Genomic DNA, 18,478 nt, shown 5'->3' with positions numbered 1-18,478 from the left:
GCATTAAGAAGTCCTTTAAAGAAACATCAGCCCCTTTATCCATGCCCAAAGTCTGTGCTCCTCTTACGTTCCCCTTCTTCCTGTTATTTTTAGGGCAATAATTTGAAACAAAAATGTGCAGGCATACATACACACACACAACCACATACATATACACACACAACCACAAAACACAAATGTGCAGGCATACATATACACACACAACCACAAACCAATGTGCAGGCATACACACACAACCACAAACCACAAATGTGCAGCATACATATACACAAACAACCACAAACCACAAATGTACAGGCATACATATACACACACAACCACAAAACAAATGTGCAGGCATACATATACACACACAACCACAAAACACAAATGTGCAGCATACATATATACACACACAACCACAAAACACAAATGTGCAGGCATACATACACACATACAACCACAAAAAAACCAAATGTGCAGGCATACATATACATACACAACCACAAAAAAAAAAACAAAACAAATATATGTGTGTGCATGCACACGCACACTCACTCACACACACACACACACACACACACACACAGAGACAGAGACAGAGAATGAGAATCAAACCAAACTGTAACAATAGAAAGTACAAAGATTTTAGAGAACAGATCTGAGGCCTTGAACCAGCCACTTCATTGTCTGAGAAAGTTATTCTGTTGGGTTGCCAGCCTAGAATGAGGACATAACTCTTCTAAGAAGCCTTTCTGAGAGAGAAAACAGATATTTCATACACTTTGTTTTAATTTGTTTATATTCCCTTTTGAAGTTCTATAGCATTTTACCAATATAACATTTGTAGAACCTATTTTATTCTGTTTACATACAATGTTGCTTAAGCAACCATGACTTAGTATCTAAATCCCTAATGATACTTACCAATATGATTTATTAAAAAAAAAAAACAAAAACAAACAACCAAACAAAAAAGAGCCATGGTCAGACTGGGAAGATGGCTCAGTGGGTATGATGCTTGCCTTGCAAGCAGAACTCTTACACCTACGCAAGGCCAGAAAGATTTACCAGACCCTCTGAAAGCCCAGCATTCAGGAACTGGATAGAGAATCCCAGAGCAAGGGGCTAGTGAGGTACCTAAACAGAAAGCTCCAGGTTAGGTGACTGAAGAAGAGACTCCACATCAACTGCAGACGACACACACACACACACACACACACACACACACACACACACACGGGGTGGGGGGAGGCGCACATGCACACACGCACACATACACACACACAAAGACATACTGCACACACACTTTTATTTATTGATTTGTAGTTGATCTCCTTTTGTTTTATTCCAACAATCCTTAAATGCAACAACAAAAGAGAAAGAAGTGGGGCAGGCAGACTGTTTTCAAGGGGAACATTACCTCAAAAAGTGTTTTAAATCAAAAGCAAAAGACTGAAAGAGTTCAGTTTGACACTGGGTATGGAGGCTTAGGCCTGCAGTCCCTACAACTCAGGAAGCTGAGAGGGAAGGATTGCTTAGCTCAGAACTGTGCACTCAGCATGTGCAGAGAAGCCAGTGCTTCTTATAAAAGCCATCATTACTTGGCATTTTAGGAAGTACTCCTCTAGTTTTCAACATAACTACTTTTAAAGATCTAGACTTACAATACAGTATATAAAGATATATATTCACTCTACTGAATACCAATCCATTCATGATTGCATCTCAAAAGGCTCCTGTCTGTGTCTTCTCTCTACCATTTCCATGTCCTCACAGTTACACACACAGAGCTATAGACCAACATCTCTAACGTGTTTGTGACTTAGATACAAAAGTCCTTGGTGGGAAAATCAAGTACTGAAAGTCTTGTTTCCTTAGTTTCAGTAATGCAGTAGTGAACGGATACTAGAGGAAGCCTTCTTACCTAGTATAATCTTTTCATAATCCATTTTCATGACTAATATTTGCAATAGAACAAAAATTTCATAAATAGGTTGAAATGCATAAAGTTGGTATGGTTAATTTGAGAAATAATTTTTAAAAATACAGTTTCCTTCTGTTGCCTTCAATTTTTTTTCAAAAGGGTGCTCATGTAAATCAAATTAAAAAACAAAGACGTGTACGCTTTCCATAAAAATACTAAGTTCTCCAGTCAGCAAACGGAACATTCTCTTCCCAAATATCAAAATTTTATGCTCCCTGAAGAACAAACAAAATTACTTACAAAGGAGAAATACAACTCAAAAACCAGAACTGTGTCCTACTAAAATGCCAAATATAAATGTATCTTCAAGTTCTGGGAATCACAAAGAATTAAAAATTAAGTCATTTCAAAGTAAGTTTGAATTACAACTTATTTCGTACTTACTTGAATAACATTGAATTGCAACTTCTTTCATAAATAGTTAATAGTTTCAGAAATATTTTTTCTGAAAGGTAGGTATTAACATATTTCATAGGATTTAAATAATGAAACAAGTTGCATGTTAGAGTGAGATAAAGGCCTAGTATTGAATCTTGGCATTATGTTCTACTCGATATGATGACAACTTTTTTCTTCATTCAGATTTAAATTTTGAGTCACTTTGGCCTTCATTTGTTTTCTTCAAAAGAGCTAAGTGAGACTTAGGGGGGACTGCAAGCTCACTGTGAGACTGTACGTGTTTGATTATTCTAATCAAATAATCACTGTCTCACTGTTTTAGTTTATTATTAGGGTTCAGAGAAGGGTGGGATGTTAGTATGACTTTTCTGTTCCTCTCCCTGTACCTTTAGCATCTGACCCTGTCCTTGCTTCTCCATAAGAGAGAGAAACATATTGTTACTATAACCTTTTTATAAGCTATTTCTATTTTAAGGCAAAAACAAGGACCTAAATTTCAGTTGAATTATACTTTAATGAAATTATTTAATTTGTCATATTACAAGAAAATTCCATGTATTGACCACTCCCTTTCAATCACGATCTCAGGATCTCCCAATAATGCCAACTCTAGTGGAACTGAAGGCATAATACACAAGAGAGATGAGAGACAGACAGAGAGAGTGTGTGTATGTGTATGTGTGTGTGTGTGTGTGTGTGTGTGTGTGTGTAAGTACAGCAGTTGATCTGCATTCAACTGAATTTCTATGTTACAATTCTATATTATATAGAAGCTATGCATGATCCTAGATCCTTAGTAACATTAACTTATATTAAATTTAGTTTTATAAGCATATTTACTTATAAGCACGCAATAACAGTAACTCCCCAGAAACAAAATAATAATTATATTCCTCACCACCCAACAAAACCAAAAAAGCATTCTAGCTACACGACAGCCTAGGAACACATGGACTGGGAGTCATTTTCTGGTGCACAGATACTCCACATCAACCTGGGTCTAGCACTCATGATTTCAGCCTGAGGAGTACGGTTCCTTCTCTCAAGCTCTAACTTGCTGGCTGAACTCCTTCTCAGTCTGGACCCACTTCCCTGGTTTAAAGGTTACACAGATTCTTTCACTTACTGTTCTGTGGCACTGCTATGGGAGTGGGGCAAAGAGATTAAAAACAGAACACAGCCTATGAAAGGTAAACACAAGACAAGAAGATGACTACCTGAAAAAACAAAACCACTGAATTCTGACTCAAATGAAGTCCAGCCAGTAAAGTTGTTGAATGGCTTCAGGTCCCATCATCTCTCTAAATCTTACCAACCACACTATTATTTGAACAAAATAAGAAGTGTGCTGCAAAGACAGACACGGCTCTGCAGTGCCGGCTTCAGCAGGGCGTTTGCTCATGTCTAGCTGTATATACCTCCTTCTTCCCTGTTTCCCTCTTTTACGGCTCTCCACTTTCAGACATTCTCCAGAAGTCCTGCTTAGATGTGTGCATTGGATGATCCAGCTACTCAGCAACTCGGCTAATTCCCTAATTCAGAAGATGGAAACGAGTGCTGCTTCCCTGAGTCTGCCAGCCAAAGGCAGAGGCTAGCGCACCTGGCTGCTTGTTTTGTCTGCCTTCGCTGGCTTTCTAAACCACCTGGCATCTCCTAACACCAGGAGAGCCCTCACTTGGTTCATGTAAACAAAGAAACAAGTTCCACTCCTGCAGCTTTCATTTCTGTAATGAAGGCATATAACATGAGGTTTTAGTTCTCGGCATAAGCACTTAACAAGACTCCATCATACATAAAATGCCATATGTTAAGGGACTTATCTGCCCCAAGTATTAATAATATACTTTCCCCTTATGTTCCATGATGTTCAACAGCAGCCAAATTGTGTATCAAGTAATTTAAAAATAACTTCAGAAAATAACCTCCTGGGAGGCTATAAAACTAGCTAGACTCTTAACCAACATTAAAGATACATAACCTTTCTTTACACAAATACAAATGGTAACATAAAACAAAGATTCACTAAACAATAAAAAACTAATACTAAGGAAATACTAGTATCTATTACACATACCTACCTAGCAACAGAGTACATAAAGAGAAAGTCATTGTCTGGCGAGCCTGGGGTCTTGCTATAGTCTCTGTATTTCTTCTGAGTGGTGTTTTTTATATCTTTCATTACAGACTCCATTTCTTTACTTAGGTTGGTTTCTGACTATAAAAAAGTGAACATACATATAAAACTTATATTAATTCTCTTTAATAACAGCTTAAAACTGAAATATTTGACATATTAACATACTAGAAAATTCACATTAAATCAAAGGAGATGGAACATGAACAACTTTGCACAATTTAGTGCACAAAGAAAAATCAACCAAAACTGAATCTATCTTATTCAAATTCTGAATGGCAACTGATAATATCCAATTATGATAAAACCCAATTATGAATTATTATTTTGAGTTAGCAATACAAACTCTAGTCTAATCTAATGAGTACATAATGCTAAATAATATTTTAGAATCACTTCCATGTTTCTAAAAATGATGACTTTATTTAAGTTGAGTTTTCAAAGAAATATAGTATCAATGTCCTTTACTTTCAGGAAAATTTTAAATAAAATTTACACACCAAAAGCCCCTCAGATTCTAAAGGTAGTCTTCATTTGAGAAAGTAAATGCCAAGATGTAATCTGGATGGTTTAGTGTCCAAAGTTTTGTTTCATGGCAGAGCACTTGCCTAGTATGTGAGAAGCCTTAAGTTCAATTCTCAACACTACAAAAAAGTAGAATGGCAGGCATGGTAGAGGAGTAGTAAAGTATGTCACAGCCTTTAGGGGCTGTAACAGAAGTCTACACTATAGGTAAAATATATTAAGAGCTTAAACCACACAAATCCTACTGATGGGGATTAAAAAACAGAATCAGTTAGCCAATTCACATTACAGAAGACGAACTTGTAGTGAACAGTCACGTAGCATTTTCTAATACACACACATAAATAAAGACGTGTGTGAGAGTTGTTAATTTTTATTGCGTTCACTTGGCATGTGGACACATGCATACATGTACACGAGTGGGCTCACGCGTGCTACGGCACACGTAGAGAGGCCAGAGGACCGCCTGGCACCTTAGCTGTCTACTTCTGCCACGTGATCCTTAGGACTTGAACTCAGGCTATCAAGCTGAATCTCAATATAATAATGATATATTTTCAAACATTATATTTGATACTTATATGCTATATTATATTTGTACATTGAGACAGAGATAGAGTCGCGTACCATGGTACAGAATAGGCCACATATACTTTGGTGGTCCCTTAAAATTATATTGCCTAGAGACATCAAAGCCATTTGGTTTGTATAAATATATTCTGATGTTCACACAGAACATCACAATGGCAAAATTATCTACTGATGCCATTCTTGGAATCTATTCATTGCTAAAAAAGCAAAATAACAAGTATGTCTTTGCTTTGCTTTATTTGTAAATATCCCAACATCTAAAGAGCCTAACCATACTTAAGCTTGTGCTGGCTGGCTGTGTGTCTACTTGACACAAGCTAAAGTCATCAGAGAGGAAGGAGCCTCAATCGAAAAAATGCCTCCAAGGGATAAGGATACAGGCAAACTTGTAGGGCATTTTCTTAATTAGTGATTGGGGTGTGGGGGAAAAGGGGCCAGCCCTCCAGATGCAGAGGCAGGCGAATCTCTGTGAGTTTGAGGCCATCCTCTACATCAAGTCCAGGACAGCCTGGGGTAGTTATACTGAGAAACCTGTCCCGAGAGAGAGAGAGAGAGAGAGAGAGAGAGAGAGAGAGAGAGAGAGAGAGAGAGATAAGCAAGTCATGGGGAGCAAGCAAATAAGCAGCACCCTGTATGGCCTCAGTGTCAGCTCCTGTCCCCTTCATTGCCCTGTCTGAGCTCCTGTCCTGACTTCCTTTCATGATGAACAGTGATGTGGAAGTGTGAGCCAAATAAACCCTTTCCTCCCCAACTTGTTTTTGGTCATAGTGTTTCATCACAGCAATGAAAACCCTAACTAGGACAAAACTTAAGTTCATGATCTGGAAGACAATCTTAATACATTAAAATTATAATGATTTTGACTAAAGAAAAGCATAGCATCTGATAATTCCTTCTACAATTTTCATTCTGCTATTCAATAAGCACAAACAGAAGATATGAACTATAAAAATCAATTTCTACTAAATGTACAAAGGTCCAGGGTAATTTAGGAAAAAAAGAAAAGACTGTAGGGAGCAGGGAAGAGATGGGACTAAAGGGAGGGAGGGAGGAGGGAGGGAGACTGAAAAACAGACAAAGTTAATAAGTTAGCCAGGATATTTCTGCCTTACACTGATGCTTACTGGGAAAGCTCCCGGCCGTCCCTGCAGCTCCTCCACTTCCTTTATGAGATCTTGTGTGCTTTTGTTACTAGGACGTTGCCAAAGGTTATTTTCCACATTGCTTCCAGGATAACATGGAAGAACGCTGTTAGCAAACTGTCTGCAGAGTGGACATGTGAATTCTCCTTTGTCCACTGAGAAGCCCTGAAGAACCTGGTCATTCTGAAAGATGAAATAAAGAAATATCTGATTCAAACATTTGTAGTAAACACAAATTACACTACCATATTTTACAATAAACTGGCATACCATACAAAGAAAGGCATCTCTAAAGTGTCACAAAAAATAAAGTTTCTGGTTTAGTTGTCATGGTTAACAAAGCACTTCTTATAATACAGCATTATGTCATATTCACATGCAAGACACTATCCTTTCTTAAGTAATACCACAATATTTTTCTGTATAAGCAAACATTTAATATCTTTTTTCTGAGAAAGCTATATAAAATCTCAATTATTTATTTACATGGACCACAAAGCCCTTTACAACCTGGTTTCTCACTAGGTCTTTGGATATACAGATTTAAATGATTCAAAGGTACCTTACTACATCAAATGTTCGGGCACACTTCAGATGGTCACTATACCCTGTGTATACTTTAAATCAGTTAGCACTTTGTCCACCAAATACTGTCCACCAAATACTGTCAATTTAACAGATCAGAATCACCTAGGGGACAAACTTCTAGGCATGCATCTGAGGGAGTTTGTAGATTGATTCAACAGAGATGAGAGCCCCACTCTAAATGGGAGTAGCAACATTTCACAGACTAGAGTCTGAACTGGGAAAAAAGAAGGGGGGAAAGCAAGTTCTTGTCTCTCTCTGCTTCCTGTCTGGGAAGCAATATGTTCAGTGCCTCATGCTCCTGCTGCCATTCTACTGTACTCTCAAACTATGAGCCAAAGAAGTCCACCCATCCGTCTCTTGTCCTTCCTTCCTTCCTTCCCTCCCTTCTTTGCTGCCTTCTATTGCTTTTGTGAGGTATATCATCACACAATGAGAAAAGTAACAAACACACATCATAAACATCATAAATTCTTGAATAAAGGATCTGTCTTATTTATTGTTGTGTCCCCAAGATTCATCCCAGAATCTACAATACTCTAGACACTAAATAGTTATTGAAATGCATGATATGCTTAAGGACCATTTATTAGTTATTAATTAGCTTATTAATACTGTATCCTAGCCAGTCCCTTCTTTTCTGCTTCTTGGAACAGAAGTCACCCCTGCTTCTGCTGAGAAGCAGCCTCCCCGTGTGTGTTGTAGGAGTCCTTGGTCTACAGCCCTGTGGAGCCTTGGTCACTTGGTAGGTAACATCTTCTTTCTGTGTTTTGTTGTCTCTCCTGTCCTTTTTCAGTACATAAAAGTGTTCCAGTCTGCCTCATTCAGAATCTTGACCACACATCAAGCTGAAGTTAGGATAACTAGTTCATTAGCTTATTAGTCCTGAATTGATGAAAGCACAGCAGAGACCACAGGCAAAACTCAGACCATGGAGTGAGCACATGAATGGCACTAAGAGATAAAGTAAGGTTCATCCTATCAAGAGGAAAACAGGAAAGTATTGGCAAACCACGGACATATTTTAAGAAGGGAGTGAATGAAATAGAGTAAGAAAATCAGTATTGAAAGCAATCACAAAGAAGTCAAAAGAGGGCATACACAAAATATTAGTGGGAATAATGAAGGTAGATTAATGCCACGTGGTTCTCAAGAACAACCAATAGGATCATGGCTAGGGAATGAACAATGAAGAGCAGGAAAGAGAGAAATGCTTCTGAGTTAGAAACCAATAAAAAGAAAATTCACCTTTATAGTAGAAATGTTTTTAGGAAGATGAACTGAAAGACTGAAAAAGACTTCAGCTGTATGCAAGGTCAAGGGAAGGATTCTGAACCAAGAGACCACGACTTCTGCAGGGCTGTAGACAGGGACCTCTACAGCACACAAGGGGAGGATCTCCTCAGCAGAAGCAGGAGTGACTTCTATTCCAAGAAGCAGAAAAGGGGGCTGGAGAGATGGCTCAGCGGTTAAGAGCACCCGACTACTCTTCCAGAGGTCCTGAGTTCAATTCCCAGCAACCACATGGTGGCTCACAACCATCTGTAAAGAGATCTGATGCCCTCTTCTGGTGTGTCTGAAGTCAGCTACAGTGTACTTATATATAATAAATGAATAAAATCTTAAAAAAAAAAAAAAAAAGAAGCAGAAAAGGGACAGGTAGGATACAGTCCCTTACTAGGGAATTAATTGTACTGTAAATGTAAGGAGAGAAGGGAATGTGTGGTGAACACACATGGATTTCATCAGAAGAAACAAAGGCTGGGGGATGGGGGGGTTGTTCTTAGGATTTAAGATTAAAATGTCTGGGTATGGGATGGCAGACTTGGTATAACTGCTGTGGCAAACAGGAAAGAAACAATGAAAGCAGGAACCTAAATTAGTAAATGTATTTATAGGCCATGGACATAATCTCAGTCTCTGAAATAGGAAATCTTGTTTGCATAACCACTTAGTTTTATGATTTTTTTACCATCTTCTAGTTTACTTCTATATCTAAAATCAAAAGAAGCTGACTAATGCCTGGGAATAAAGATAAACTAGGCTCAGCACAAGAAAGTGGGGTTAGGAAAGAGCTAATGAACAAGGAAATATGTAAAGGTTAAAAGTGCTGAAGATAACCCAGAAATGAACCCACACACCTATAGTCATGTGATCTTTGACAAAGGAGCTAAAACTATCCAATGGAAAAAAGATAGCATTTTTAACAAATGGTGCTGGTTCAACTGGAGGTCAGCATGTAGAAGAATGCAGATCGATCCATTCTTATTGCCCTGTACAAAGCTTATGTCCAAGTGGATCAAGGACCTCCACATCAAACCAGATACACTCAAACTAATAGAAGAAAAAGTAGGGAAGTATCTCGAACACATGGGTACTGGGGAACATTTCCTGAACAAAACACCAATGGCTTATGCTCTAAGAACAAGAATCAACAAATGGGACCTCATACAACTGCAAAGCTTCTGTAAGGTAAAGGACACTGTCATTAGGAAAAAACAGCAACCAGAAGATGGGGGAAAGATCTTTACCAATCCTACAACTGTTAGAGGGCTAATATCCAAAATATACAAAGAAATCATGAAGTTAAACTCCAGAGAACCAAATAACCCTATTAAAAACTGGGGTACAGAGCTAAACAAAGAATTTTCAGCTGAGGAATATCAAATGGCTGAGAAGTGCCTAAAGAAATGCTCAACATCCTTAGTCATCAGGGAAGTGCAAATCAAAACAACCCTGATATTCCACCTCACAATAGTCAGAATGGCTAAATTCAAATACTCAGGTTACAGCAGATGCTGGCAAGAATGTGGAGAAAGAAGAACACTCCTCCATTGTTGGTAGAATTGCAAACTGATACAACCATTCTGGAAATCAGTCTGGAGGTTCCTCAGGAAATTGGACATTGCACTACCTGAGGACCCAGCTATACCTCTCCTGGGCATATACCCAAAAGATGCTCCAACACACAACAAAGACACATGCTCCACTATGTTCATAGCAGCATTATTTATAATAGCCAGAAGCTGGAAAGAACCCAGATGCCCTTCAACAGAGGAATGGATTCAGAAAATGTGGTACATCTACAAAATGGCGTACTACTCAACTATCAAAAACAATGACTTCATGAAATTCATAGGCAAGTGGAATGAACTAGAAAATATCACCCTAAGTGAGGTTACTCAATCTCAGAAAAACACACTTGGTATGCACTCATTGATAAGTTGACATTAGCCCAAAAGCTTGAATTACCCAAGATACAATCTACAGACCTCATGAAGCTCAAGAAGAAGGATGACCAAAATGCAGATGCTTTACTCCTTAGTAAAAGGGGTAACAAAAACATTCATAGGAGATGATAGAGAGGCAAAGTTCAGAGCAGAGACTGAAGGAATGGTCTTTAGAGCCTGCCCCACATGTGGCCCATATATATACAGCCACCAAAACTAGATAAGATGGATGAAGCTAAGAAGTGCAGGCTGACAGGAACCGGATATAGATGTCTCCTGAGAGGCACAGCCAGAGCATGTCATACAGAGGTCAATGCCAGCAGCAAACCATTCAACTTAGAAGGGGACCCCCATTGGAGGAATTAGAGAAAGGACTGAAAGAGCTGAAGAGGCTTGCAACCCCATAAGAACAATGCCAACCAACCAGAGCTCCCAGGGACTAAACCACTACCTAAATAATATACATGGACTGACCCAGGGTTCCAACTGCGTAGGTAGTAGAGAATAGCCTTGTTGGGCAACAATGGAATGAGAAGTCCTTGGTCCTGCCAAAGTTGGGCCCCCAGTGTAAGGGAATGTGGGGGGAGGGGGGAACAACCCTTACAGAAGAAGGGCGCTTATGGACAGGAAACCGGGAAAGGGAATAACATTTGAAACGTAAATAAAGAAATATCCAATAAAAGGAGGAAAAAAAAGTGCTGAAGACAGTGAAAATAAGAAAGGGTGATCACGTGACAAGATGACCCATAAGGCAATGGAGCTTAGCACTGCAGAGCAACAACAATCAAGACTAAGACCAACAATGGGGAGGCACAGGAGTCAGCTGTCAAAGTATAAAATAACAATCCCTCAGACTGAAGAGGAACTGGGATGTGTATGGTACAAAAATAATAATACCTGCGAAGGTAACAGACACCTTTCAATTTTCTTCTAATCAACTTACCCGTAATGATTCCATATAGGACTTATGACAATCTATGTGCAACGTGTGGCCACAAGTTTGTACATAAACACCTCCTTCCCAGCCAATTGATACTGCCAAAAGGCAAGAACTCTTCAAAGAGAAATAAAAGACAAAGAATTAATTTTAAAGAATTACTAACATAAAAAATAATTATGAATATATTGAGATACATTCAATCAAACTTGCCATGTTTCTATGTATATCCTAAAACATAGTTTGTAGCCTTTTTTTTAGCATTTTGATATTAATTAACAAATGATAGCCCTAAAGCAAGATCTTTAAAATTAGAATACTGTAAGTTTTAGTCTCCAAATATCCAAACTTACAATAAAGGAGAATAAATATCATAGACAATACGTTTTCTATCCCATAACATGTAAGTTCACAACATTATAGTTTAAAGGCTAGTCCGTAAAATGCCTTCCATAAAAACATAAGGACCTAAGTTTAGACTCAGTCCCTATGTCAAGCTAGGTACAGCAGGACACGTCTGTACTCCTACACTGGGAATAAAGACATAGGCAGCTGCATCCTGGAGCTAAACTCAAGAGAAGAGTTCCAGGTTCAGTGAGAAACTCTATCTCAGACCATGAGTCACAGAGTGATTGAGGAAGGCACCCAACATCAACCGTTGGGTGGGCACATGCACACACACGTTCATACAGAAAACGTGTTGTTGTGCTGACTCCACTGCTGCTGGTCAGTTCATATGTGCACTGGCCTCTCCACTTCTGCATCAACAGTTTCATTTTGGAATTCAGACCTCTCTCCCTTGTGTCTCTTACCCTCCCCTGTTTATACTGAAGGGACGCTTGTACTCCCCACAGAAGTGCTGCTCTCATCACTGAAACTGCACCTGCTATGGAATCAGTAATTTCCCCATCCTATAATCCTGGCTGCCTTGCCTGAGGAAGGGAGGGAGGGAGGGAGGGAGGGAGGGAGGGAGGGAGGGAGGGATAAACAGACGAATGGATGGATGGAAGGACGGACAGAAAAATATATAGATGCTTTTTCCCAAGGCAGAGAGCAGATCTTTCTAGCTCAGTTCCCTGGCTAACATAAAATCGCTATGTCAGAACTATCGTCCTCCCCATAAAGCTTTCCTTCCTCTTGACTTAGAACTCCAGAAGCATTTACTCACTGTCAAAAAGAAAATTGTCATTCTCTATCAACCCTTATTTCCCTGCACACCACAATATGAGTTCCCAAGCCCTATAACACACTATAAGCGAGATAAAGACTTCAAAAATCAACGTTCCTTCCCTTTCTCCTTTTCTGTTGTCTCATTTTCATCATCTGATCTGCCAAATAGCATTTAGGACTAAGCCTGAATTCATCCTGTAGGATTTGCAGTAATAAGATGGGCAGAGTCATATGAGATACAAAGGACATGAGTGACGACCACATAATCAAGTATTTGAAAGCTGTCATAAAAAATGTTTTACATGCTTAAAAATAATGTAAATCTTTACATTTTCAATGTTGGAAAGAAATTTACATATCATAATGCAAGGTCTTTAAATGTTTTTAAATCCAATGTTCCAATAGTTAATTAAAATTCTTCATGAGAACATAAAAGTTGGAAATACTGCACAGGGGCTAGCAAGATGGCTCAGCAGGGAAGAACATTTGCCATACAAGTATGAGGACCAGAGTTTAATCCCTAGAACCCACAGTGGGAAGGAGACAACTAACTCCCCTGGAGTTTGAGCCACACACACATACGAGCTATAAAAAGAAAGACAAGTATGAAATGCCTCTCCAGATAAAGACGTGCAGCCGCATAAACCAAACACTCACAGCAGGTAAGCAGGGCCCCATTGTTACAAACCAGAAAAACAACAGGAAGCCTGCTCATCTCTGTTTTATGTTTTGGAGATCCTTAAAATAGAAACAGATTTGAGGGCTACATCATTTCCAAGTCAGTGAGTAGTCAGTTAATAAACATGCTGTTCTCTTCAGACAGTATTATAAAAAATATGAATAATCTTAACTTTAGAAACACTAGTTAATGGTTTTGTTTGTTTATTAAGTACTTTTGAGACAGGGTCTAATGTAGGCTGTTCTTAACTCATTACATAGCCTAGGATGATGGCCTTAAACTCTTGATCTTCATGCCTCCACCTCTGAAGCACTACAATCACAGGCATGCTACCACCACCCTGGCCAGTTGTTAGCTTTAAAACTGAAGATAGTAGCCACTGGCCTCTGTAACAGATGCCTTATTTCAGTTTGCTAGAGTCAAAAGTCCAGGGAAACTGTCATGAGAAAATATTTTAGAGAGATTTTGACTATACGTCCACTCATTTGTTGTGATTTGCCCTGGAGTTATCTGTATTTTGATGCTAATTCCACTGCCCCAAGGGCAGCTGCCTGGTCAGTACTCAGGACTCAGGTGACTTCACCAGAACCTTCTCCCCATTGAATTTGTAAAATACATTTGAAGGGCAGGTACAGGATAGGAGGAGGCCTGTCATTGGAGAAGGAAGGAAGGATGGGCAGGAGAGAAGTCTGAAGGAAGAGGAGGAGTCTGGAATGAAAAGGAGGAAGAGACAGGAGGGAGAGGGAGAGAAGCCATGGCAGGACAATATGGCAAAGACAAGAAATGAAAATACTACTAAGGTCAGTAAGTTGTGATAGACGCCATGTCCAAAATCAACTCAAGGCTCAGGTTCCCTCTCCCCCATGTCACATTGCCCTAGTTTCTACAGTAAACATACATGCTACTTACATAACTGCATCTCTGTATGTAAGTTCTGCAACATGCACAGCTAAATTCTATAATCCATATCAGTGGCAAATCAAGTTACCCTTCTGCCCATGAGTGGAGTCTATTCTAGCCAAAACCCCTGCCCTCTGTCTTATAATCATTCAGTAACAAGTAAAAGAAGTTTCTATTCCCCAGAGAGGAGGGACTAACCCTGAAGGAGAATACAAAATCAACATTGGCCCCAACATTCAGGCACAAGTTCAAGAAACATACCATATAACTACTACAGAAGTACACGGAAATATTGCCATCAAGAGAAAAATCTAATAGTTATTAATGCAAGAACACAACAGTCAAGGTCAGTTCAGAGCCTTTCATTTAAAACCAAGCAAACTTATTTTGAAATGAACTATTTTACCTTAGAAAGTGATACCCAAGAAATCTTCTTTTATTAGATCTCTTTTCCTCACAATTATCGAACTGGGCTATATTTTGATTGAATTAAAAATTTTTTAAAAATTTTCAGGTCTGGGAGATGACTCAGCAGGTAAAGGACCTATAGGCCACACAGTTCTGATCCCAGAACCCACAGGAGAACCAGTCAGGTACAGCAGCTTCCTGTGCACCATATGTGTGCCTGGTGTCTGCAGAAGGCAGAAAAGTGTGTGAGATCTCCTAGGACTGGAGGTAATACAGTTGTAAGCTGCCACGTGGATTCTGGGAATTAAACCTGGGACCTTTGGAAGAGCAGCCAAAGAGCAGACTGCTGAGCCATCCCTCCAGTCCTCAAATAAACATTTTCAAGGGGAATCCTGTTGGTAAGATTGTAGTAAGATCGTTCTTTTGTGCAGCATGTTTGAAGATTTCTTTTGATTCCTGTGTATGTGTCTGTGACTGTGTATGTGCCGCAGGTGCACAGACCGCCATGGAGGCCAGAAGAAGGGTTCTATCTAGATCCTTGGAGGTGGAGTCACAGCAGTTGTGAGCCAGCTGACATGTGTGCTGGGGACTGCACTCGGGTCCTGGAAGAGCAGCAAGTGCTCATAGCCGCTGCCATCTATCTTTCCAGCCCCTGCTTGTACCATCGCTTACCATCTGATTAGGTGCACTTTTGACATAATACTTTGCATTTTATTTGAATCGCTTTCAGTCAAATGTATAAAGGTGAATAACAAAGCCAAATAAAAAGAAAACTTTTTTCCCACGTGTAATGTGTGGTGTTTGTATCTAGCCTGCTTGCCTGGAGGGTCTTGCTTCCTCACAGCAGTAACTAAGACACTCATATACGTAAAACAAAATAAACCTTTAAAAAAAAATGTAAGGGTAGAAATAGACTCCAAAGTTGTCTTCTGACCTCTACAAAGACATCATGGTCTGCATGCCCCTCCTACACAAACACAAACATCATTCATGCATTCAGACACATTAATAATAATGATGTCAATAAAGCAGATATATACACAATACATTTTAAAATAACCATACCTTCACTTTGAAAACTCTGAAAATAGACCCATGATCATTCATTGTCATCGAAATTGCATTGTAAGGCTAACATGAGAGGTCCTAATTAGCTACCCTAACTATCAAAAAGGCCACTTCACATTTATGACCAGAAAGGTCACTGCAGAAAAGATCCCTTGCACCCTTTACAAATAAGAAAATTGAGGTTTAGTATGCTTGGCCAAATGCACACAGCTTTAAAAAAAAATCCCTTTTCCTTTTCCTATACTGGACTGAGACTTGTGCTAATATACACAATGCCTCCCTGACTAGAACCACAAGCTCCTCCTAAGTCACCAGCAACCCCACTCCATGAATTGGAAGCGAAGTGGCTGGGCTACTGTTGATTGTAAGCAAGTGTGTCTTCTGTCTGCGCTACTGCAACACACAGGCAAGGAAGAACTATTTGGAGAGCAATCAAAACAATAATTTATAGTTAACTAAAATGACACTTGTTTTTAAAGTATTTTAAACTACTATATGTTTACCTAATTCAGGATTTATTGGATTTAATCTACAAAAGTGAGGAAATTTTATTTGATAATCTTCTCAAAAACGATGAGAATGGACAGTTCTGGAGTTGGAGGCCATGTTCTCACATTGGGTAGGGAAGTGCTCTGCACTGAGATGTTGCAGTTAAAGAGCTGCTGCTGTCAGGGTAAGGTCTCTCACTAGTGCTATTGAGTGCTAAGGCTTATGCAGAAGCCGGGAACAACTGACTAATGGACTCTACCTCTCCTTTACATTTTGAAAGTACCATATGGACCCTGTGCATCTTTACATAACAGTAAAAGGTGGTAAGAAATTCACACACTAAGGAAGTTATTTTAATACCTACTTTATTTCATTAAAGTAAATTGTGTAGACTTCACAATAAACATTTAAAATATACATCACACTTATTATTTTAATTTTTATTAATAGAAATTTATTATGCTACTACCCACATACTAATTATTAAGATTTTTCAACTAAACTTCATGGTTTGAAATCAGAATGCCATTTTAAGAGAAAAAAATAGTTTAAACTAAAATTCTGGAGGCAAATCATCATCAATCTTGCCATCAAAATTACAATTCAAGGGGCTAGAAACGTGGCTCAGCTGTTAAGAGCACTTGCTGCTCTTACAGAGCTCTGATCCAGTTTCAGTTCCCAGCACCCACATGGTAGCTCACAAGTATCCATAGCCCAGTCTGATGTTCCTTGACTTCCACAGACACCAGGCACACACATGGTGCACTTACACACACGTAGGCAAAACAGTTACACACATACAATAGAAACAAACAAACAAACAAACAGGGATGTAGCTCAGTGGTAAATCTTGCTTAGTATGGATAAGACCCTAGATTCAGTCCTGAGCACCATTAGCAGGAGGAGGAGGAAGAGGAAAGAAGAGGAGCAAGATCAAGCCTGTTCTAGAATAAAATACTTACATCTTTAAAATAACGTTGCAGTAATGAAAGCCTCACATCGTGAACGGCTGCACATGTGTCCCAAGGGTAAATCTGTTCCTCTTCAGTGATAGGCAACTTTTTTGGCTCAACATTGTCCCGGCACTGACCTAAAACTAAGTAGCAACAGAGACAAAAGGTCATTAAATAATACACACCTAATTTACCACAACAACCCAGGTTATCTACCACAACGACCAACAGTAAATTTACAATTTTTCAATTTTTTCAAATATCAAAAATTAATTCTATTTAAATGTCAATCATTAATGTTTAACTCTTTTATTTAAATGTTCTGAAGGTCTTAATCCTAGCAATCAGAAAGCAAAGGCAGATGTTTCTCTCTGAGTTTGAGGCCACGCAGTGATCTACACAGTGACTGAGTTTCAGGACAAAACAAAAAGTGTTTAGTTGTCAAGTAAATAAAGGCCCAAGATCTGACAACAGTCACTCTTAAAATAATATTCAGAGATGGTAGGACATCCCTTTAATCCAGCACTTGAGAGGTAGAGGTGGGAAGATCTTTGTGAGTTCCAGACCAGTCAGGGCTACGAAGTAAAGACCCTTACATCACAAGGATAATAATAAAATAAGTATGAATGCATGGTGGATGATTTCCTAAGTATGTCACAAAAAAACAAAACAAAACAAACAAACAAAAAACCCCTAGAAACTATGCCTATTCCATGTCAAGCTACTTCATTTGTAAACACAACCAGACTCCACCCTACTCCCCTACCCAGCTCCCAGGGGCTCAACCACCATCCAAAGAGTACACAGGGATGGACCCATGGCTCCAGCCACATATATAGCAGAAGAAGGCCTTGTTGGGCACCAATGTGAGGAGAAGCCCTTGGTCCTGCTGAGATTCGATGCCCCAGTGTAAGGGGGATGTCAGGGTGTTGAGGTAAGAGTGAGTGGGTGGGGGAACACCCTCATAGAAGCAGGGGGAAGGGGTTTGGGAGAGGGGGGAACTGGGAAAGCGGATAACATTTGAAATGTAAATACATAAAATATTCAATAAAAAAACCAAACCAAAATAAAAAAGAAAAAAGGAAAAAGGAAAAGGAAGCAGTGCTGCTGGGAGAAAGCAGTGAGCCCAAGGCTGGAGAACTGCATGAGGTGACAAGGACAAGTTTTCCATCACTGAGGGGATAACTTATGAGGAACGAAGGAAGAGAAACAGGACAAGTTAAAGAAATTTAGTATCAGAAAGCATGGTGCAAGTGTCAGATGTTATGTTCACACACTCAGGCAAAAAAAAAAAAATCTGGT

General features: G+C 39.2%; 1 protein-coding gene across 8 annotated transcripts in view; it reads right to left on the bottom strand.

The window, feature by feature from the left end:
• Ubr3 (ubiquitin protein ligase E3 component n-recognin 3) overlaps window positions 1-18,478 on the bottom strand; it is a 156,967-nt gene that overhangs the window by 36,877 nt on the left and 101,612 nt on the right. For 6 of the 8 annotated variants that reach the window (XR_005501856.2, XR_005501857.1, NM_001134550.3 and 3 more), the window contains 4 exons: window positions 17,186-17,319; window positions 11,516-11,626; window positions 6,728-6,940; window positions 4,444-4,580 (listed from right to left, as the gene is read on the bottom strand). Coding sequence is in view for 6 of the 8 variants with exons in the window: in NM_001134550.3 (NP_001128022.2) it covers window positions 4,444-4,580; window positions 6,728-6,940; window positions 11,516-11,626; window positions 17,186-17,319 (595 nt within the window). In the remaining 2 variants the exon portion in view is untranslated. The remainder of the gene's footprint in view (window positions 1-4,443; window positions 4,581-6,727; window positions 6,941-11,515; window positions 11,627-17,185; window positions 17,320-18,478) is intronic. The other 2 variants (XM_039104849.2, XM_039104850.2) reach the window with 1 other exon arrangement.

The sequence above is a fragment of the Rattus norvegicus genome, chromosome 3, assembly GCF_036323735.1.
Source record: "Rattus norvegicus strain BN/NHsdMcwi chromosome 3, GRCr8, whole genome shotgun sequence".
Taxonomy (NCBI): Eukaryota; Metazoa; Chordata; class Mammalia; order Rodentia; family Muridae; genus Rattus; species Rattus norvegicus.
This window is presented reverse-complemented; position numbering and strand designations above follow the sequence as displayed.